This window comes from Nelusetta ayraudi, unplaced genomic scaffold (assembly GCF_046127955.1).
Source record: "Nelusetta ayraudi isolate G7.1 ecotype Tasmania unplaced genomic scaffold, CSIRO-AGI_Nayr_v1 ptg000011l, whole genome shotgun sequence".
In the NCBI taxonomy this organism is placed as follows: domain Eukaryota; kingdom Metazoa; phylum Chordata; class Actinopteri; order Tetraodontiformes; family Monacanthidae; genus Nelusetta; species Nelusetta ayraudi.
Genome location: NW_027466061.1, coordinates 11,645,248 through 11,666,623, shown reverse-complemented (window position 1 = coordinate 11,666,623; position 21,376 = coordinate 11,645,248). Strand labels below are relative to the sequence as shown.

Genomic DNA, 21,376 nt, shown 5'->3' with positions numbered 1-21,376 from the left:
AACCTAATATGCACAGCGGGTGCTGACAATGCCTTTCATACATGTCTACTATATTTAATGTTTGAACATACTGTTTTTGAAATAATTTAAAATTTAAATGTACTATATCACACAGATACAACACTCAAAACATTTGTGTTCTAAATAAAATACGCAAGACGTCTTTAAAACTTTTTAATGCACAGACTGTATTTTCAAGTTTAATCTGAAAATGTGTAACACACACACCTATTACCAGGGCAACAAATGTCCAGGCAGTTTTGCAGTTATTATATAAATGAAACATTGACTTCATGCTTACTTTAATGCTTCCATCTTGAATGGCACAACAGTCTGACCTACAAGAGTAGAGTCACAACATTTCTCAGTAGGCCTGACTGGTCCGAAATTCTGCATCAGAAGTAAGACGACAAAAATGTGTTTTGACATCACTTAAAGGGGCTGCCACCCTGGAAGAAGAGACCACAGAAGAAGGTTGTATTAGCGAGCACTACTGACTGAAAGATTTGTAACCTCAACAATCCTTTGAAGGAATATATAATTCTTAAAATGTAGGTCAACAAAATCCATTTAGTAAAATAAATAAACAGACAAATATAATTTTTTTGCATTCAGTGCAGTGTTTTTTTGTTCTTTTCTTTCCAGGCCCAGGAAAAGCCCAGGGAGCTGATTGGACAAGTGAAGTGCTACTTAATCGTCACTGCTGTGCACTACAGTCCCTAGATGATAATCAACAAGAACAGTGGCATTCCAAACAGATTTATTTGGAGCAAGTTACAGTTACCTGCAAGAAGTTTTCAAAATGAGGCTTCAGCTTCTGTATGATGGTTTCTGCTTTGTCGAGGCAGGAGCGTCTCTGCTGCACTTTGAACTCCTGCAAAATCAATCAGTCAGCACCTCTGACCTCAACTGAAAAATCTTTCATTGCATGACAGTTTCTAAAATTTGCAAGTCCAGATAATATGTAGGAGGTGTAGCAATAACGCCTCTTACCCTACGAGAGTGAGGGGGTTACCTTTGTATTAGAGAGGTGTTCCTGAGAAGTGAGGTGAGAATGCACCACAGATGCAGATGTTGATAAATAGACACTGCACGCTGCACAGTGGAAGACTTCAACCTTTGTCATGTGGTCATTTTCCTGAAGGGCTACAAAAAAAACAACAGAATGGCCTTTAATAGATCATTGTCCAGAATAAAAACACATCCCTTTCAGTGTTTGCTTGTGTTGGTGTCATACTATTCACCTTGAAGCAGACTGTCCTCAATGGCTCGGCTACATTCACGACTTTTACATAGCATGACTTCCTTAAAAGACGAAAACATCAGTCAGCACCCTGACACGGTAAGGTGCCAGTTGTTGATGTAGTTAAACAGTTGACTGGATGGTAATCTCTCCTCGGTGTGTTTTCCTACCTGTAGGAAGGCTATAGTCACATCATTGTAGTTACTCTGCTTCTGAATGTGCTCCAGTGTGTCCCAGTGGCTCTTGCTCTCAAGATGATCCTGCAGCTCCTGACCATTGGCTAATTCCACATCACAGAGGTCGCAGCTGATCGGGACACTACCAATGAAGTACAAAGGGAGGTTTTCTGCTCACATTCTACACTAGCCCTAATTTCTAATCCAATCTGTCAGTAATAGCAATGTGTCAGTCTTACTTGTCCATGAGTAAAACTGCTCTCCTGTTTGTCACATCAGCAGTGTGCAGTCCTGAAAAGGGGAACAAGTACACACCTCCTAAGAAAGGTTTTCACATTTTACACGTTTAATCAAGAATTTATGTTTGGCAGGGTGATACTGTCATGACCTACAATAAAATGCCAACTGACCTGTTTCATTGTTCCCTGAATGATGTTGATAGTCTCGCTTCAACCTGGGTGGGGATAATCTATCTGTTGTAGTCATCTACAAGACACAAAGGTTTAGTTGCTGAAAGCTGTCATATTTTTCACTGCACATGCAAAAACTACCGAAAAATGTGTTGCAGAGGAAGGAAATCCTTATTCTACAGGTCAACGATTGACAACTGTGTGTGCAAATGTGTGCAGCACTAAAGAAAATACAAGTTTGATTCACATTAAAGCCTGTACATTTTTTTGACAAAATGTATCAATACATTCATAATGTTTTAATATTTTCTTGGTCTAATGAGGGGCAGCTTGGTTCAAATATATCAACTAGATACTGCTTTACAGTATTTGTTTCTCTGCTTCCGTGCCTGTGATATAGAGGCATTCTAAATTCTTACTTGCAAAAAAAACACACCAAATGAAACAAACCCAGATTAATAATCTGATTTCAGATTAATGAATAAGGCAATTTACAATTATTTAAATTAGGAAAGAAATTATTTGATTCTTCCTGGTCTTACCTCTCTCCTGTATTCTGGAATTGATAGGTTCTCCTCATTTGTCCCCTGAACTCCATAAGCAGAAGGAAACATTTGTGGGCTGCTGAGCCTGTGATGGGGTGGTCTACCGGAAGAGCTATAACTGGGTGGGACAGTAGGTTCAAAGTCTGGACTATGGACCGCTGTCTCGGGTAGCCTGTGATCTTGGCTGTCGATGGGCTGCATTTTGTGGCTGAGGTCATGGCAGTTGGACGCATGGCTTTGTGTCTGAGAGTAGTGTCTGTCCCAGCGACTATTACTTTGCTGGTGTTCTGCATCCTGATTGGCTGAGACGCGGTAGTGGTCTTGCTCCTGTGGCTTGTCGTGCTCCTCGTCGGGATTGAAAGGATCGTAAAGCTCATTCCTGAGGAAGAGAGAAGACTAATCTGCCTTGTGTCTGCCCGCTAAATTGACAAAAAAAACAAAAACAAACAGAACCCATCCTTAGACTTTGTTAATGTATACAGCAATATCAGTGACCACTTTACCTTTCCTGACTACCTGTACTTTCTTCCTGCAGACCATCTTCTCCATCACCAACTTTGAATGAGGACTTCCATTTAGGAGCAGATGCTGCTTTATGAAGGAATAAAGGAATAAACAATTATCAGATTTGTTTTCACTGAAACAGACAGAGGGATTAAACTGAAATCCTGAAATGCAATATTCTTTGATGGGGTCCGGGAAGAGATTTTAGTTACATTTCTTCCCAAATCCTCCCTCCTCTTTCATTTCCTGTCATGGCTGCACTTAAAATTCCCTTATTTAAAAATTCCTAGTACCTGAATATAACTGCAATTTAACCAATTTAACATGTGTTGTGATAAAATTAGTTAGTGCAAATAGGTCATACTGGATACAATATTGTGATGGAATGCCATATCTGTTATTAACTGCTTCATATCTCCCCATTCAATCAGTCCGTCTTGGATTTTCAAAATACTGACCAGTGGGAAAATTAAATAGTTAATAGCAATATACATTGGTTTTAAACTAATGGAGAAAACCACAAGAAAACTTTTTCCTTTCCAAAAAAAGGAAAGAAAGAAAGAAAGAAAGACGTTTGTTTTTGTAAACGTTTTGTGAAATTTTGCACCAAATACGAACAGGCTCATTTAATAATGCAAAACTTAATTTTATTGACCAGTGCCAAAAACATGACCCACCAGGTTTCGAGGCTAACTTTGTGTTAGCAGCCTTCTCGGCCCCGACGCTGGAGTTATCTGCCATCCTTCCTGATATGTATTCCATAGCCTCCCTGAAGCCTCTTGGCACGCTCATGCTGAATACAGCAGTGGCAAGAAGGGGCAACAGAAGAGTTGAGAGGAAAATGTCAGAGAAAGGTGGTCAACCACCGCTAGCTAGCTTAGGAACAGCGGACGTGTTGAGGATCCAGCAGTTCTTTGCTACCAATCTTCGCGACTCGAAAGCACAACATCATTAAGTCGCTGAAACTGTGTTTGAAGTTTCACGGCGTCCCTTAAACACCCAGTCAAGTCAGTGTGATGAAATCATTTACCATGAACAACCGTTCGACGTTGCTACCTTAAACACACATACACGTTGCCGTTTGCTAACTTGGCTAAAAGATAAAAATAAATAAAATGAAAAAACAGCACTGAATTACCTGATGTGTTGTGCTGGAGGGTACGACGGAGCGGCCTCTTGTGTTGCCGCTGGTGGTCTGAAGGGAAACCTCTTTTTACGATTCATTTTGCGCTATGCGTGCTTGCAGGTATGACTGCATGTGTTATGTTTTTAACTTGAGCCGCCTTGCTATTCGACAATTACAGAGTTTCTCCAACAGGTGGCGACATACAGTAAAGTTATTTTCCTAGCAAACCCTTAAGCCACCCCCCGAGCAAACTGGTTTGTCGCTGTAGTGAGGTTTGTGAACCTTTTCAAAGGCAATGACCGGTGTTAACCTAACTGTTGACAGTTGCCAACAAATACGTTCGTTAAATAAATTTCATTTTCAACGAGATTAGTCTTTGGGAACTGGCATTTACGTTCCTAGGAAACGTTCCTCCTAAGATACACATGAATCATGCTGTTGATGATTGATAAATCGTCATGGAGACACTCATTGGAATATCCATTATGTTAAATTGTGAGTCAAATGAGTGCGCAAAAGGTTTTTCCACTTAGACAAAAGGGTGAGACGAGTACAAACAAAGGGAATGAGGGTAGGTGAGGGTGTGCACACTCTCACACTGCTAAATTTGTATCGAAGGAATTTTCATATAAGTACAGCGCAAACCGCGAGACTGTTGAAGGAATATCGAGTCAAGTACGATCTCTACACTGTTGCCAAAATCTATACGCACACACAGCAGAGAACTCTTGTGTGTCTAGGCTACCTGGTTCAATGTTATTGGTTTGCAGAGATTATTAAGTCTGCTGTAAAAACAAACACACTCCCCACAGTGTAGTGAGGCCTTATAGATATAACCTCAGTAGACCAAGATGGGCGAGTGTGGGATATTCACCCTATCCTATCATATTAACAAGAGACATCTGGAAAAGATAGCAAATTGGGTCACGGCTCATAAAAACAAAGTGTTAAGACAGACCAGTGAAGAGCTGGCCGACTGTAAAAAATGACTTTACTTCAAACATGCATTATCTTTCACTTGATAACACAGTTTACTGGGTGCGTCTGGGGGGCAAATTCAAACTGTTCAAAGTGTTCATGGCAAGACTGAGTCAGATGTTAGTGGTAATTTGTAAGGGAGTGTGAATGTCAGAGAAAATGTCAAGTAGTTTTCAGGATCAGTTCAAGATACAAAACCCCCTTAATGTGCCTTGAAAACTTTTTTTGTTGATGAGAGATAAACAAAGAGTAGGCTTTTTTCTCCTAACATTGTGATTTATTGTGCCATGGAGTTATGAACTTTAAACCTACAATCAACAAGGTGTTACAGCACTGAGAGTGCACACACAAAGACAACTATATATACACAAACATAATAAATGAAGGCATACATTTGATGATAGCAGTCTGTTCATTAATCTGTCATATAAAACAGTCTTGCTAGTTTTATAGAACATTTACATTAAAAATAATATATATGCACACATATAGACATATATATATACATATATATATATATATCTATCTATATATATATATATCTATATATATATATATACATATACATATACATATACATACATATATATATATATATATGTCTATCCATGAATGTTTTTAAAAATCACATGTCCCTTTTACCATTCAGTAAGTTCTATGACACTATATCACACGAGAAATTCACAGAACATTTAAAGTGTGTGCAAATGAATTACTGTAGGCATTCGTAGACAACAACAAAATAAAGGTTCATTTCTGGTGCTTCGTCTTCGCCTGAGTTTCACAACTCCAAAATGTTATGTCAGCGACAAGTCATAAGGAACAAATAAAGTGGAATAACTACAAAAACCTCAGCATTATGCCCCATACATAACATATAGAAACTGCTATGTGGACAGTTTTTGGCATTTTGTTTTAAAAGCCCTCACTTAACAAAAATAGCAGCATTTAAGGCTAAAATGTTTTTCCCTGTCAAGACCCTTTGTGGGCTCCTAAGTGGTAGAAGGTGCCAGTATATACAAAAACGTCAGCCATCTCTGACACCTTGCTGCGGCTACACCACTCGGATAAACCATGTGACAAATTAACTGCCGGGCTGTGCCTTATTAGAACTAACCGGCGACTAGATTTTTTTCTCTGCCTACATTCACACTGCACTCATATCTGATTTGTTTCTCAAATCGGGTCTTGATGCTCCCCATACAGGACATTTGAAAGTGTGACTGTCTCGCACATTGTTCGTCAAGATGCAACAGGCCCACTTACATCCAATGACATGGACAGGCACGTCCACACTAAAATCGCATACATAAATAATAGATTTGAATCCAATCGAAAGTACCTCCATATGTGGATTGGATTTTCACATGATTTTTGCTGTTTTGCTGACAATTGACATGAAAACAGATTTGATTAGAGATTCTGGAATACATAACATTTCGTGCAAATGCATCATCATTGTGAAAATGCAATAAATATGACCCTTATTGAGTGTGTGAAGCAATCATTATTTCACGTTTTTTCGATTATTTGTTTAGATTAAATGTGGAGTACTGCATTTTTGCCGAAACAGTCAAAATATTAAGCAGTATAGCCATGGCCAGCAGTCAGAGAGGCTCAACCTTTCTTCTGCAGTGCCCTTCATATAGCAAAGGGACTACATGGTGATCTTGACATTACCCATGAATACAAGTATACCTGAGAACCTACAATAGTAATGACAAAGCTATTCACTTTCGATAAAGGAGTTTCTGTCCACATCATCATAGAAGACAAATCGGTTTCTTACAACAAGATGCTAGGAGAAAGCCACATCTAGAGACATTGCCAGAGTCGATACATCTTTGAAAGGAATATGTACCATTTTAATACAAACTGAGAAAATCTTTAAAATAATCATAAAAAGTACAATTAAAGTGTATGGATCATTAGGGTATTAAGTCTACTCCAACATGTACAACACAGCTTTGTCATAAACCACAAGGTGCTAGCCGTTGTGTGCTATAAGCCACTTGTAAAGGGTACGCTGGTCTCCTGGCTGATGCTCTCCTTAACCTCCACAGGCAGTGCGTCAAAGAGATGGTCCTCTACAACCAGGCCGGTTCTGCGCAGCATGCGGCAGTTTCCCAACTGAACAGGCAGTTTGTCCAGACAGTTTCCTTTCAGCTCCAGCTGAGTGACCTGCACCAGTTGGCCCACAGATTCTGGCAGCACGCTGAGTGCATTGTTCCCCAGGCACAACACCTTCAACTTGGTACACCTAAACAGCGTCTTGGGAAGCACCTCCAGTTTGTTGGAGTTGATGGCCAGGTGCTGGAGGTTGTGGAGAAGACCCACATCAGGGGGTAGCACTGCAATGGAGTTGTGGCCCAGGTCCAAGTGCCGCAGTTTAGGGAGCGAGAACAATGCCGGCGGAAGGGTCTCCAGTTTATTGTGAGAGAGGTGGAGGGCCTCAAGAGACTTGACTTGGCTGATGGAAGATGGGATGGTGATGATTTTGTTGTGCCACAATTTAAGGCATGTGAGCCTCTTGAGGTGCTGAAAGCTTATGATCTCCTCTATTGTGCGGATGTTGTTGGATTTTAGGTCAAGCTCCTGTAAGTTGGTGAGGCTGAAAATAGCATGTGGGATCCTGTCAAGTTCACAATTGTACAGTTCCAGTTCAGTCAGACTGGTCATCTTCTTTAGACTGTTTAGAACCAGCAGCTTTGTACCATCATTGTGCACAAATAACCTAATGAGATGTGGCGAGAGCTCTGTGATATTCGTGGGCATTTTGGTGAGGTTGCTTTTTAAACACAGTGTTTTTAAATGCCTCAAATCTCGCATGGATTCCAGACCAATCATTTTGTTGTTTTCGGAGCTCAAGTTGCCGATTAGATTGAGCTCCCTCAAACTCCTGAGCAAATAGATCCATGTTGGAATCTCAGCTATATCAGTGAACTTGACGTGAAGACAGCGGAGATGGTCCCGGAGAAAAGCAAAGCCTGTCTGCTCCACTTTGGCTGGACAGTGGCAGAGGTGAAGCTCCTGCAGACTCGTCATTTGAGAGACTTTAGCCGTGAACCTCACCTCAGGGAGCAGCTCCAGTTTCAGCACCTCCAAGTCTGTGAGGTCAAACACTGCATTCGGGAGACCAGACAGCATGAAAAGGTGGAGCTCTTGCTGATCTTGTGCATTGCGGGTCACCAGCTGCCTGACTTTTTCAAAGGTCCACTCGTGATTGAGACTTATCTCCCTGAGCTTGTTTTCACTGACCTCGGACAGGAAGACGCCAAAGCGTTTGGAGTAGAGCTGGTCATATTGGTCAACCATGTGTAAGAGGAATGCAAAGTCATTTTTGACATCAGGAATGTCACTAAAGCTGCTCTCCTCACGGACCTTCTCGAACGAGTATTCCTTAAGTGGGCGCCTAAATACCCAGAAGAGAGAGTACAAACACGCCATTCCATAGATCAAAATTAAGGCCATGTAGCTAATCAGCAGTTTGTTCAGCATGTACGCCATATTATGGGTACAAAAGAATTTCCTATAGCCAGTCAGCTGTTTAATATCAGGTTCACACTCATGACTAAAGTTGATTTTTGCCAAGAATGTTGAGGTGTAGGACAATATTAAAATAAACTTTACAGTTTTGATGATAGTCTGCACCACGTAAAGTTTATAGATGAAATCGCTGTCTTCCACATGGGCTCTGAATTTCCTGACTTTCTCAAATAGAGCTTTGGCCTGCTCCCCATCTTTTTTGTCCAAGATTGTCATACTACTAGGAACTTCTGCGATGGGCTTATCTGCAGAGACCTTTACCCCGAGCATGGGTGTGGATGAGTTTGCATTTGTGCCCTCCTCCTTCCCCTCTAAGGAAACCTGCTTGGGCACCGAGGAAGTTCCCGTCAGTCTCTGTTTGTTTTCCTCGGAGTCCTCGCAAGCTGTTTCAGACAAAGCCTTGGTAGTCCAGGGAGACTCAAAACATCTGCCCAGAATGGACACAAAATGCTCAATCTTTGAGCTCGTTTTGGGGTACTTGAACCAGAAATTGCTACTCACCATGAGAACAAGAGTGTGGATAAGGGTGAGGTATGGAAAGTACTTGGAATACCAGGGCAAGGCAACATGGTAACACATTTGGTTGATGAAGACGTATTGTTGGAAGTCCAGGTTGGTCTTCAACCCTGTTGGCTGAGGTTGATTAAAATGTTTCTCCGCCAGCACAGCCGTGTGATGGTGTGTGGTATGAATCTCACTGACAACTTCATCTGGTAAGTCCTTAGTGACTTTTGGAATGGAGGTCACCATGGGGTTACCGCTGCTTGTTGATGTGGCTGCTGCCTGTGTGGTCTGCGCTGGGAACAAATTAGGATTGGCTCCTGAGGCCACCTCTGGGTCCTCCAGATAAGGAAGGCAAGCCACCTGGTCCTTGGTGATTTGCATGGTCATGGCGAATATAGCAAGCATGAGCATAACCAGGCCCAGGTAGTCCATAAACACGTCCCACCATGGCTTCAGGATACGGTACGTCGGCTGGATGTCATTCAGCGATGCAACCTCAGCGAGCGTGAACATCACTGCAACAAAAGGAGCAAAGTCAGGCAATTTTGCACAGCTGTTCACCTGAATTTACATGAGGTAAAAAAAAAACAACAACTCAAAGGTGATTATATTCATGATTACAGACACAACAATGACCAGCTCAAAATACATATCAAATTTTCCAGGAGGCCAGCTTCATTGTCGTGCCATTACACAACAGAGCGCAAAAGTTCTTCACACCAATTGAAAATAGATGGCAAAAGTCGACAAACTGTAACTCTTGCTCCTTCTGATTTGACAGTCTGCTTTCAAGTAGTACTATTTTAATGATTTTCAGGAACAGAGCCAAGGAAAAGCTAAATCCAGACTTACAACCTCTTGTTACTGGAACAGTTCAGAGCCCTTTGAAGTAGCTCTATCAAGTGTTATGACTCACTGAGAAGTCCCCACATGTGCAGCGCTGACTGAAGCTCTCTGCTGACTCAGTTTATGGATGTGAAACTTCTGTACTGGGTAGATTTAAATGAAAAAAATCGTTTCTCAAAATATATTGACCTACTCTGTAGTAAGAGTTCAAAAACACAATGCATACAGACTGTTAACCATTGAACTGACAGAGTATCTGAAGGACGATTAAAAATAAAATTTTAATGTTAATGGATAAAGCCAGAATCTGGACTCTTTGACCAGAGATCTTCTCCAGCTTGTTGTTTATGGAATTCGAATTTCAATTCTTTACTAGTCCACAACCCATCATTTTAACCACACGCCTGCTGTCATTATGAGTATTCCGTTTTACATTTCAGGGGGTGCAGACACCTTAATTAAAAGCAGCTGAATTTGATCCTGTAATTATCTAAACTGGCCCATTTGTATGAATAGCAAACGCACCTGAACAGACCCGCCACAAAGCAGGTACATGTACATGCACACTCAAGTGTACATAAGTGTACAGTGCTTGCTCCAACAACTTTTTAGGTGTGCATAGGCAACTAGTATACAGTTATTAATACTTCATTCACTTCTTATTGGCATAATTGAAAAATGAATCAGAATTGAGAGCACTGAACTGTCTTGCTGCAAGTTATGTTGCCAAACTGTGGCTCACCAAACACTGCTTACAATTTAGCAAGCCTCCAACAGGATAGTGTCTTCACGCTTGATGGAAGATATACGCAAAAAGGCAACACAAAACAAACAGACAGGCTTTGTGCTTGGGGCCCCTATGAAAGGGTGGAGCACTGTGCAACACACCAGACCCTGGAGAAATGTTCTGCCTCTACAAAACTTCTCTAACCGTGTGATACAATCTGTAGCCAAACACGATTTGAAGACTCAATTGAAGAATGGCAGGCGGACACTTGTATAAGACAACTTAGGGCCAGTCCTGACGTAGAACATGAAAATCAACAGTGAATATGTTTCCTCCCCCCGCTTCTTGTCGACAATAATGAGGAAACGTGATATTTCTATGCGTGGGTGACTTTTCCGACCTCATGCCAGGTGTCCATGCGCACAAGCCATCTGTTGGCGTACACCGGGTCAGGTGACTTGTTAAAGCGTGAAGCAAAGCCACGCCATGTGTCCCGGCGTCACACATTTACACCATGTTGTCAGTTTCACGTCCGTACAAAAACGGGACAACAACACATTGCACCCGTGACCACGCGGAAAGATCAATAAAGTTGTCGATCGTGCGCGCAAGGCTTCGGGCGCAAAGTGCACACTCCGCACCGCCACAAAGTCAAAACATACGTACTTGCTGTGTTGCGGTGTTATCTCAATCCAATTATTTCTTCTTCAGCCCGCATACCTCTCTCTCTCTCTCTCTCTCTCTCTCTCTCTCTCTCTCTCTCTCTCTCTCTCTTTCTCTCTCCCCTCTAACCTGAACCCTTTGGCCCCGTTTAATACAAAAATCCACGGGACTCCTCAGTTGTTGCGTTTAAGGCGAGAGAGAAGAAGAAGAAGAAGAAGAAGAAGAAGAAAAAAACGCAGAATAATCGACGGTCGTGTTGTGGCCGTCCAAGCTCCATCCCTTATACCTGAGTCCCGGAGACGGGGCCGGCTGTCGAGCCGCGCGTCGGGGCGGTGTGCAAAAAAACCGGGCGGATCTCCAGAGAGCGTGAGGTATTTGCGAGTGCGTCGGCTACATACAATATGGAGCCGCTGCTGCTGCTGCTGGCTTTATAGGCGTCTCTCATTGGACGATGGCACCATCCGTCCGCTTCCAGAAGATACCCGCCTGCCAGTTTATCTCATGCTGCGTTCACGGTGCACGCACGCTACTTCATGAGCTGCATGGCAGACAAAGACTTTTTTCCCTCCCTGTTGCCAGCAAGTTAGAACTTGCCTTCGGGGAGCACAATACTCGACGCGCATCATCACGGTGGAAGGTGGAAATCACAATTTGAAGCCCGAAGGATACATTTTGTGCTGGGAGGTGGACGAAAAATATGCACTTTGTCGAGGAATAAATATAAAATAAAATAATGAATAAAAATTACACGTCTGTAACTCAAAAGTTTCTTTTTATGCGTCCGTGACCGTCGTCTGTACTATGCTACTTGAACGCACCACACTGTTCTCTTTTGTCTCACTACAGACGGCACAAAGTCCTCCGAAGTGATACTAATGGGTGACTAATCTATCTATCTATCTATCTATCTATCTATCTATCTATCTATATATCTATCTATATATCTATCTGTCTGTCTGTCTGTCTGTCTATCTATCTTAAAAAAAAAATAAAAAATAAAAAAATCAGCAGTTCGTAGGACCCTGTGTGCTCAGCTCATTCATCAGTTCCAGCTTATTCTGGATTTAGTTGATGATGCACTGCGTGGAGGAAGTGTCTCCTCGGCTGCAACCCATACAGGTTTTAACCGGTCTCAGGCTGCTGGCTCCCTGTTCTCACTGACGCTACCCTTGTACTTTGAGAGGGAGAGAAACGAGAATGGGAGAACAGCAGTCACAGGGGGTTTGCACTATGTGGCAGCGTTCACAAATGTGAAAATGTAGGAGTGTGGACTTTTTCTTTGTTCACGAGAGGTTACAAGAAGATGGCAGATGAGTGAGGCGTGAGAGTTGGTTTTGCAATGTGGTAAAACTATTGTAGTCTATTAATGAAATATTTATAAATATATATAGATGAAATTATTCTGTAAAATACAGAAAAGTTGGTCTGTCAGGGAGTGGCAAACATTCATGGTGCTGATAGAACAGGTGAGCACAAAAGGTAACACAAGAACCTGGAAGAGCGAAGGGAATGAATCACACTGCAAAAAGTGCCAAACACAGATGAGCTCCATGAGACACAGGGGGTGGACAAACAAAAGAAAAGGCAGCACATGAATGACAGCAGCACTGCTGTGACTTTGGCAGCATGGCGTTAAGTGAGGTCCTCTTGTAATAACTGTCAAACCTTAAACCCCCATAGAAACCTAGACAAAGACAAAGAGGATGAGAAAGAGGTGCCTGTATGCTGAAGCTAATTATAAATATAACGAAAGTCTTAGTCAGAGTAGAAAAAAAGTTGAAATATTCTATTGGGATCATAATGACAGACATTTGAATGTAATATATAAAACAGTATATAAATGTTGCAACAAGCCAGTGTGTTGTCTCAGGGCGTGGCTGTAGGATTTGGAGGTAGACATTATGGTGCTGCTTGTCTCTGAGGGGACGGGGAGAACAGCTGAGGACCCCAGGCAACCAGTTCAGCAAATCGAGATCTGCCTCAGTCACATATAAATTATTCAGTGTGGACCTCAGTGGCACAAACGCCCGCTAGGGATTAGATTCAATTTGACGCATGTCTGTATGCAAGTGGAAAAGGAAAATCATTGTGAATTTGTGGAAAGCCACAATAGCAGCAAAAACCTGTCTACTCAGAAACTATTTTACTCAACTTAATTCCACTTGATGCATACAATAACAAGAACGAAACAGAGCTTAGGTTGCTGTGTGGGTAGTGTACAGCATTAATTTGGATATGCCTTTGAGACAAAGAAAGAGACTGAAAGGGACATCACTTTCTATTCTTCTCAAATTGCCACAAGTAATTTTATTTAAAATAAAACCATAGCATGAATTTCAGTGCTTCTCAGAAAATTGCCCTACTAATGCACACGTTTTTTGGTTGTTGTTTTTGTTTTGTTTTGTTTTGTTTTGTTTTACAAGTGAAGACATGTTTGAGAAGTTGGATATTTACACAGAGATCCACAGTTGTCTCTCACCATAATTTTCAAAAGGTTTAGCTCAGACAACACGTGAGCCAAAGCTGCCAACATGCACCGGATGTCAAAGTGGATTGCTCAATACAGACATGCACGCTCAGCAAATTATGACTGAGTCTACATGGCAAGTTGTTTACTTTTTATTTACATGACAACAGAAAAGACTTTAGGCATGGTTTTTGTAACTGGTTGGAAGACCAGGATTAACCTGTGAAAATGCATGTTACATTGCAAACACAGTAATGTCACTGCTAAGTAAAGGCACGTCAACACAGTTTTTGTTGAGCCCCATCTTCTGTTTTCTTGTACACGCTGCTATTTTTTTTTTTTTTTTTTACCACAACTTTGAATGGTTATTTTTTTCTAAATTAATAGTTTTAACAATTTTATTACTGATGTGAATAAACTTTATATTTGCTGATGTTTTAATCTCTATAAGGATTAATTCAAGGTGTAATTCCGAACAGTTTCTAATTGCCCATTCCCTGTACTTATTTCTTTTCTGATCAAGTATCATACAGATATTTCTTGTGATGAAACCAGGAGATCTTATATTACATACTAATTGAATATACGAAATTCTTCTGTCCTATTTATCCATCCATCAACTTAGACTTGCTCACTACCAAGAACAGACAATGGCTGGAGAGGATTAAAGGCTGTGTTTCTTTGAAGGGAAGATAATAAAGTCTAATGAGGAAGTGACTAAATATATTAATTATTGTTTCAAATTATATTTCTATGAAAAAAGACAATTCAATTAAGTCGTTTGAGAGCTTTCAACGAGCAGTGTCTTCCTTTTGTGAGTAGGAGAATTAAGTTAATTAATGAATTAAAAAAAAACAGTGGTCTTCCTCGTGAATTCCAGAATTAGAATTCTGAGATTAATTACCGATCTAAGATAAAAGAGGTGCTGAGCGATAAAAATGCTCCGTTGCACAAGGTATGGCCGTTGAAATTGTATCCTCAGGGTGGCAGTAATGGAGGGCCTGAGGTTTGGGGTGCCGGAAAAAAACATAGAAGAAGACGCGAAGTCGACTCTCCAGCAGCACACGGGCGGAGGAAGGAGTGACATGGCGTCGACGAGCCGGTGCGTAGCAACTTTGGCCAAATTTCAAGTCAATTTCCACTTCAGTTTGGGCTGTTTTCAGAAAACGCAGACGTTTTTATTTCGACGTACGTTTATCATGCCGCAAAGTGACACATCCCAGGTCCCACTATCGCGTATTCCGGGCTACGGCTAACTTAGTTAGCCAGGAAGCTAGGCGGAAAGATGTTGCCAGAAGTCACCATCTGTATCGCCGCGCTGCTGCCGCTGCTTGTGTCGTCATTGTGTAGTACAATTCGACAGAAAAGAAAACGACTTCGCCGTTGCGTCACTTTTGCATTCGTCTCCAATTTCTATGCGTTTAAGAGCAGCGTTGTTTTGGGGGCGCAGTACCGCTATTCATAAGGGGTTGCCGTAAATGTATATTGACACGTTGAATTGTTTTCCACTAGCCGTGTCGACGTAACAAAAGGTGAACAACAGAAGCGATGTTTACCCTGAACTGTGATTTCTTAGCTTTGCGTTTGATGCTTTGGTACCGTCATAGATAGAAATACCTCGAGGGATGTCTCGTATGTTGCCATCTTATATGACGACCGGAAAGAGAAAGTGGTGAATTTTGAAAAGGGTTGGCACGACTTCTGTTAAGCAACAGAGGAACTCTTTTGTCATTCTGCGTATAGTTCTCATTGTTTGATCATCCAACACCAAGAATCTGTAATCGTTACACGGTTTCATTCTGAAGACGAGCTTTATCCTTATTACGTGAACACATCTGGACATTAGCTTTTGAAGCCTCACTTCTGATAGTAAAATATAAGCTTGCTTAGCGGAAATTATTATTTTAACTCTCTCTCTCTCTCTCTCTCTCTCTCTCTCTCTCTCTCTCTCTCTATTTATTTATTTTTTAAATCTAACAAGCAAGTAACGGATTACAACAGTTTAATTTTTTTTCTCCTTGCATCTTTATTTCTCGTCAAACTGTCATTGTGCATCTGCAGTGGAGATGGAGTGGCTGGCCTTCCAAGAGTCCATTGCCCTAATCACCCTGAGTCCATCTTGGTGGAGGACTACAGAGCTGGGGACATGATTTGTCCCGATTGTGGCCTTGTTGTCGGTCAGTATCTTCAATATGAGCATGTTCACACCTCTCTGCTTCTGTCTTTTACACAGTTTTATAGGTTGTAGGCATTGTAGAAATGTTTGTTGAGTTGAATTTACACACACTAAAGCTGTTGCTGGCGAGGAAATTCTGTCATTAATGATAATTAAAAGGAAATTTTACTGTATTGATTGATAAAGGCGCTGTCTAGCTATTTTCAGGTGTTTTTTCTTCTCACCAAGACACCAGTTGAGCATTATTGTGTTAGTATGTTTCCCCACCCAAAAAATAAACAACTTCCTGCTTCAACTGATGCTTTGTTGGACAAAAAAACACCACCACAAAAGAAGGTTTAAAAGCAGCGATTTGCAGGAACTCATGATTGCAACCAGGTCAGGCATCTTGTTCAGTGTTACACACAGGGGAAACATCCCGTTAACGCCTGATGAAAGCCAGAGCTGTGGGAGGACGCGGTCCTGCTCTAATGGGCCTCCTGAGCGGCGGCAGGTCTGATGGGAGGAGAGAAGGCAGCAGACTGTTTTATGGGGAGTGACGCGCTCTCATGGTTCAGCTGCTCTCCGAGGGGATGAACAACAACACTGGAAAGGCTGATGGATGGTTCAAGAAAACCTAACGGGATTAAGATGTGAGAGATGTAATTCTCCATCGTGTTCTCTGGGTTTTGGAAGCTAAGGAGCCACGAAGTGGAAGGACAGCGAGCGCTCGTGCAGGACTTCATGCCTCTGTATTAACTTCTGTACTTTTCAGACGTCAAGAAAGGATTACTATTAGACTTTTACTACTTGTTAGTAGTTGACGTTGTTACTACTTATTACTCCTTGTCTCACTCAGTTCTGTGCAATGTCAGTCACTTGCAAACATCAAAGCATCTCTGGGCTTGAGGGAATAGGATTACACTGCTGATCATCCCCTCTAATTATTCCAGAGGGATCTAATTTAGCCAGGTACTTTTTTATACGTAAAGGTTAAGGCAGTTTTGCCTCGTTCAGCCATTGCTACTGACTGTACTGGCGTGCAGCCAAACCTGCACAAGCCGCAGCCAGATAGAGGAAGAACCTTTTTGTCTGAGAGGAAGACAGCTGCTCTCCAACTCTACAGTGTGTGTTTCCACCGTCGGCTTCCTGCCACATCCAGCCCCACTCTCCAATGTGCTTTGGTTTTTTTTTTTTAAATGCACAATTTTATTGTCACCCGTTGCAACATTTGTCTGTCAGGTGACCGCGTGATTGATGTCGGCTCAGAGTGGAGAACCTTCTCCAATGAGAAAGCCCTCAAAGATCCTTCCAGAGTGGGAGACGCCCAGAACCCGCTGCTCAACGGAGGCGACCTGACCACCATGATCAGCAAGGTGGAGTAGTGTTGTGTAACTGGAACTGCAATTTTCTACACGTTTAAGTGTAGAAATACAAATAATGCAGCATTTAGCATTTTAATAGTGACCATATCTGCCCTGGCAGGATTGCTGGATTTGTTATTGTGACTATTTTAGTCTGATGAAGAACCTGTCACCGAGTTTCATCCCCTCGTCTCCTCCAAAGCAGCAGGCTCCCTTCTTCTCTACTCTAAATGGGACTCATAGTTTCAATGTTTCCACTGCAGGGAACAGGCGCAGCTAGTTTTGATGAATTTGGTAACTCCAAGTACCAGAACAGGAGGACCATGAGCAGCTCAGACCGGGCCATGCTCAATGCCTTCAAGGAAATCACCACCATGGCTGATCGCATCAACCTGCCAAGAAACATAGTGGTAGGTTGTTGTTGTTGTTGTTTTTAATCAAGCAAAACTTTTAGAAATATTTTTTTGTCATGTCTTGGACAGATTCTTGTTAGAAAATATTGGTATATTACAAATAATGCCTTAGGACTGCAATTTAACAACTGAGTGGGATTTATTGCATCTTCATTAAATATATACAAGTTTTAGCGTTTTTCTTCCATAACAGACAGAATTATTTTCTCTTCAAACATGTCGAGGTACGAAGATAACATCTAATAAAATGATCATGTGTCCGTTATAGAAGAAAAACGCTAATAATCCTACTAGTACTTTTTTTTAATGGATGCACACTAAGGTTGTTTCCACGTTGCAGGACAGAACAAACAACTTGTTCAAGCAGGTTTATGAGCAGAAGAGCTTGAAGGGCCGAGCCAATGACGCCATTGCCTCAGCCTGCCTCTACATCGCCTGTCGGCAGGAAGGCGTGCCCAGGACATTTAAAGGTCAGGAAAGCAGCTCACACTGAAGCGTTCTCGCTCCAGATCAGTGTTTGTCAACCTTTTTTGAGCCACCGCACATTTTTTACTTTGAAAAAATCCCCCGTCACATCACCAACCAAAAATATACGTTTCTCTAACACCGTTCTGAAGCTGCAGTTTCCTCTTCCTCCTCCTCCTCCTCCTCCTCCTCCTCCCTCCTCCTCCTCCTCCTCTTCACACAGAAATCTGCGCCGTCTCTCGCATCTCCAAGAAGGAGATTGGCCGGTGTTTCAAGCTGATCCTGAAGGCCCTGGAGACCAGCGTGGACCTCATCACCACCGGAGACTTCATGTCCCGCTTCTGCTCCAACCTGGGCCTGCCCAAGCAGGTGCAGATGGCGGCCACCTTCATCGCCAGGAAAGCCGTGGAGCTGGACCTGGTGCCCGGCAGGAGCCCCATCTCGGTGGCCGCAGCCGCCATCTACATGGCCTCGCAGGCCTCTGCCGAGAAGAAGACTCAGAAAGGTGAGTGGTGGGGCCGGTGCAGGGGCCGACTCTGATCAGATCTGGAAGATTGACTCTCGGATGGAAGCCACGATAGAACTTTCTCAGGCACTCACAACTTTAACATGACACTTTTGGGAACTCAGAAGTTTGAGAACTCCGATTGAGACGCCCAGATAATGCGATTGGAATTCGAATTTCTTCGCCATGTATATTCCTTAGTCGGAGTAACTGGACAATGTGTTGCTGCGCATGCGCCGCACCCCCGAGCCAGCGGCTGACCCCGGAACAAACACATTCAAGACACGAGCTCCTTCAATATGTGGCGCTACTACGAGTTGACCGAGAACCCTTTTACTTAATTTGTGTTCTCCAAAAAAAGTTAGCAACGACACGGTGCTCTGTACAACTCGCCAGTTCATACAGAACAATGGCACTTCTCACCTGGAGTGGAATTACGGCTTATAGTTTCTGCCTGGAGGCTCGAAACGTCTTCACAAGTCCACAAAGTTTCTCAAATGATCCGTGCGTTATTTGGAAATGTGTTCAAAACTCTTTCATTAACATTGTGTTTCCTACTTCTATTTATCAACACAATAAAAGGAGTCGGTAGATTCATTTCATTGCCTTTACTGAAGCCCCCATACACTACGATTACAAACCCTCTCCCGCAGTCTGTTTTTCGAACCTGTATGCACCAAGAATGAAGGGTTGGGATCACTCGCCATGGTGACGCACACACCGGGAGGGATTTACACATTGTGGATCACTACAGCGAAAGACTCATATCGCCCCCTAGTGTGGGAGACTTGGACGCCTCCCCATCAATAATTAAATTTTCTCAGCTGCATGAATAATAAGCCAAAAGCGGTGGGTGGTGGTATTACTACTAACAGGAAGACCTTTTTTTTTCCCAATCACAAGGCTGGAAAAATTCATGACTGGAAAAACAACAATGGCAAACTGAAGCAGGTCAGATTATTTTGTGTACAAAATTGATAAAAATCCAACAAAATGTGGATTTGTAGTCGGTCTCAGTCAAATCACTGTGACACACAAAGCGCTGATCAGTTGCCCAATAGTGCTGCTAGCTGTGTTTATGCTAACCCTGGCGAGCTGTTCGTGTCCACTCGTCGTCTATATGGAGACACCTCACTGTTGACGTCGAACACAGAGACCTTTTACTGAGACCTGGCAACGAGAGATTACTGCGGTTTTCCTGTCCACACGTGACTGCAGTAACGCGAGTTCTCCAAAAAGTTCACCCTGGACTCAGATTACAAAAACCTCTGGTTTCAAGAGCCTATAACTGCAGTGACGTGGATGAAAGGCAAAACCGTGCAGAAAAACACACGCTTTTAAACCCACCCGTGCCAAGACAGCCCCTTGCTTACCTACACCAGCTGCGAGTCTTCCATTGATACTCTGCTGGAAAATTGTCACATGCCGAAAGGAAGCACCAGGTTCTCTGGATGATTAAATCAAAGGTGTCATTCTTGTCGTTTCCACAGAAATCGGAGATATTGCCGGCGTGGCCGACGTCACCATCAGACAGTCGTACCGTCTCATCTACCCCCGCGCCGCCGAACTCTTCCCTCCAGACTTCAAGTTCGACACACCCGTCGACAAGCTGCCTCAACTGTGAAAACAACGCGCGCTCACAGCAACTATTTTTCTGCTGTTCTTACAGGACTGTTATCTTTTCAGTTTTTTTCTTCTTCCCCAATTTATTTTTGTTGCATTTTATTTTCCACCCATGTCCCTCCTGAGACTTGGAGCTCGTGTAGAGGCACTCGCAGAAATTCAGTGGACACATTCCAACACTTTGCAGAGAGCTTTGCAGACTGTTACTACAGTAACCAGTTGAGTGTATATACTGTCGCGTATATGTGTCCAAGTGGAAAGACAGTTGCTTGCAATTTTAGGCTGGTTCTCATAAACTTTTTTTTTTTTTTTTTGCTGTTTTGTAGGAAAATGGACCTGGTTCTATTTTGTTAGTTTTATTAATTTAAGTAATTTAAAAAATAAAGACTTTTTTTTTTCTAAAGCATGGTAATCAGCTCAGGGTTCGTCTTTGAAAACACCACAAAAGCTCTGGGCGAAGACACAAACACTGGGCAGGTGTTCAAAACACAAAGAAGAGTTGAGCCACTATTACAAAGGTTTAATTTGTGCATTCAAGATGAGCAACTGCAGAAATGCAATATCTTTTTTTACACCAGGGCTGAACAGCATCAGTTGTGACTTGAGTGTTGATGTACCATCCATAACGAGCCACCTGTCGGCAACAACATGCACAGGCGAGAGAATAATAAAAAAAGACATCTGTACAATCTATTTTCATCATTAGGAAAATGTCGATAATTAAACTATTGATAAAATTAGTGCTTTCAGCTTAACTGTTTTCATACAGTATGTATAGAATAAACCCTGCCCTCCCCATGATGAGCCACTTGGTAGAGATGGAGCAAGCTGATCACAGAACAGTGTGCGAGGTTGTTTGACATTTTGACAGACTGTTGATTTTTTCAGTGAGCGGCTCTGTGGGCCGTTCCTCCGTCTGTGAATACATCAGATCAATCTTTTCTTTCTCCCCCTGCTGCTTCAAGAGGGGCCAGGATAAATCTTTTTGGTAACAGGGTCATGATAGTGTTTTCACTTTGAGGTAAGAGAGAGCGAGTCAGGTCCACCTCAACCAGCCGAGCATTAAGGAATGAAAAACAACCACCACCTTGAACTCCGCTCTGAAAACTGAACTGA

At 42.4% G+C, this 21,376-nt stretch overlaps 3 protein-coding genes and 1 long non-coding RNA gene across 7 annotated transcripts in view; 2 read left to right on the top strand and 2 right to left on the bottom strand.

The window, feature by feature from the left end:
• The window catches only part of LOC142884963 (uncharacterized), a 166,555-nt gene that overhangs the window by 142,449 nt on the left and 2,730 nt on the right, over nucleotides 1-21,376 (top strand). The gene's annotated exons all lie outside the window — the stretch shown is intronic.
• Nucleotides 162-4,185, bottom strand: LOC142884946 (uncharacterized). 3 transcript variants are annotated; one of them, XM_076020954.1, is made up of 11 exons: nucleotides 4,017-4,184; nucleotides 3,556-3,671; nucleotides 2,878-2,965; nucleotides 2,372-2,753; nucleotides 1,830-1,905; nucleotides 1,659-1,710; nucleotides 1,414-1,561; nucleotides 1,245-1,305; nucleotides 1,016-1,146; nucleotides 785-874; nucleotides 162-449 (listed from the first exon to the last, which is right to left on the bottom strand). In XM_076020954.1, the coding sequence occupies exons 1-11, from the start codon at nucleotides 4,100-4,102 to the stop codon at nucleotides 429-431; spliced, it is 1,251 nt and encodes a 416-aa protein (XP_075877069.1). In that variant the 5' UTR covers nucleotides 4,103-4,184; the 3' UTR covers nucleotides 162-428. The 3 variants fall into 3 exon arrangements, 2 of the variants coding, with proteins under 2 accessions (XP_075877069.1, XP_075877070.1); XM_076020955.1 differs by having other exon boundaries at nucleotides 2,878-2,962; XR_012926229.1 differs by lacking the exon at nucleotides 162-449 and having other exon boundaries at nucleotides 1,245-1,301; nucleotides 4,017-4,185.
• On the bottom strand, nucleotides 5,237-11,903 carry lrrc8da (leucine rich repeat containing 8 VRAC subunit Da). Of its 2 annotated transcripts, none has more exons than XM_076020953.1 (2): nucleotides 11,555-11,903; nucleotides 5,237-9,547 (listed from the first exon to the last, which is right to left on the bottom strand). In XM_076020953.1, exon 2 carries the CDS (start codon nucleotides 9,543-9,545, stop codon nucleotides 6,984-6,986), a length of 2,562 nt encoding a protein of 853 aa, XP_075877068.1. In that variant the 5' UTR covers nucleotides 9,546-9,547; nucleotides 11,555-11,903; the 3' UTR covers nucleotides 5,237-6,983. The 2 variants fall into 2 exon arrangements, with proteins under 2 accessions (XP_075877068.1, XP_075877067.1); XM_076020952.1 differs by lacking the exon at nucleotides 11,555-11,903 and adding an exon at nucleotides 11,272-11,453.
• On the top strand, nucleotides 14,683-20,997 carry gtf2b (general transcription factor IIB). Its single transcript, XM_076020977.1, has 7 exons — nucleotides 14,683-14,837; nucleotides 15,797-15,912; nucleotides 17,133-17,266; nucleotides 17,518-17,664; nucleotides 18,008-18,137; nucleotides 18,356-18,637; nucleotides 20,128-20,997. Exons 1-7 carry the CDS (start codon nucleotides 14,728-14,730, stop codon nucleotides 20,259-20,261), a joined length of 1,053 nt encoding a protein of 350 aa, XP_075877092.1. The 5' UTR covers nucleotides 14,683-14,727; the 3' UTR covers nucleotides 20,262-20,997.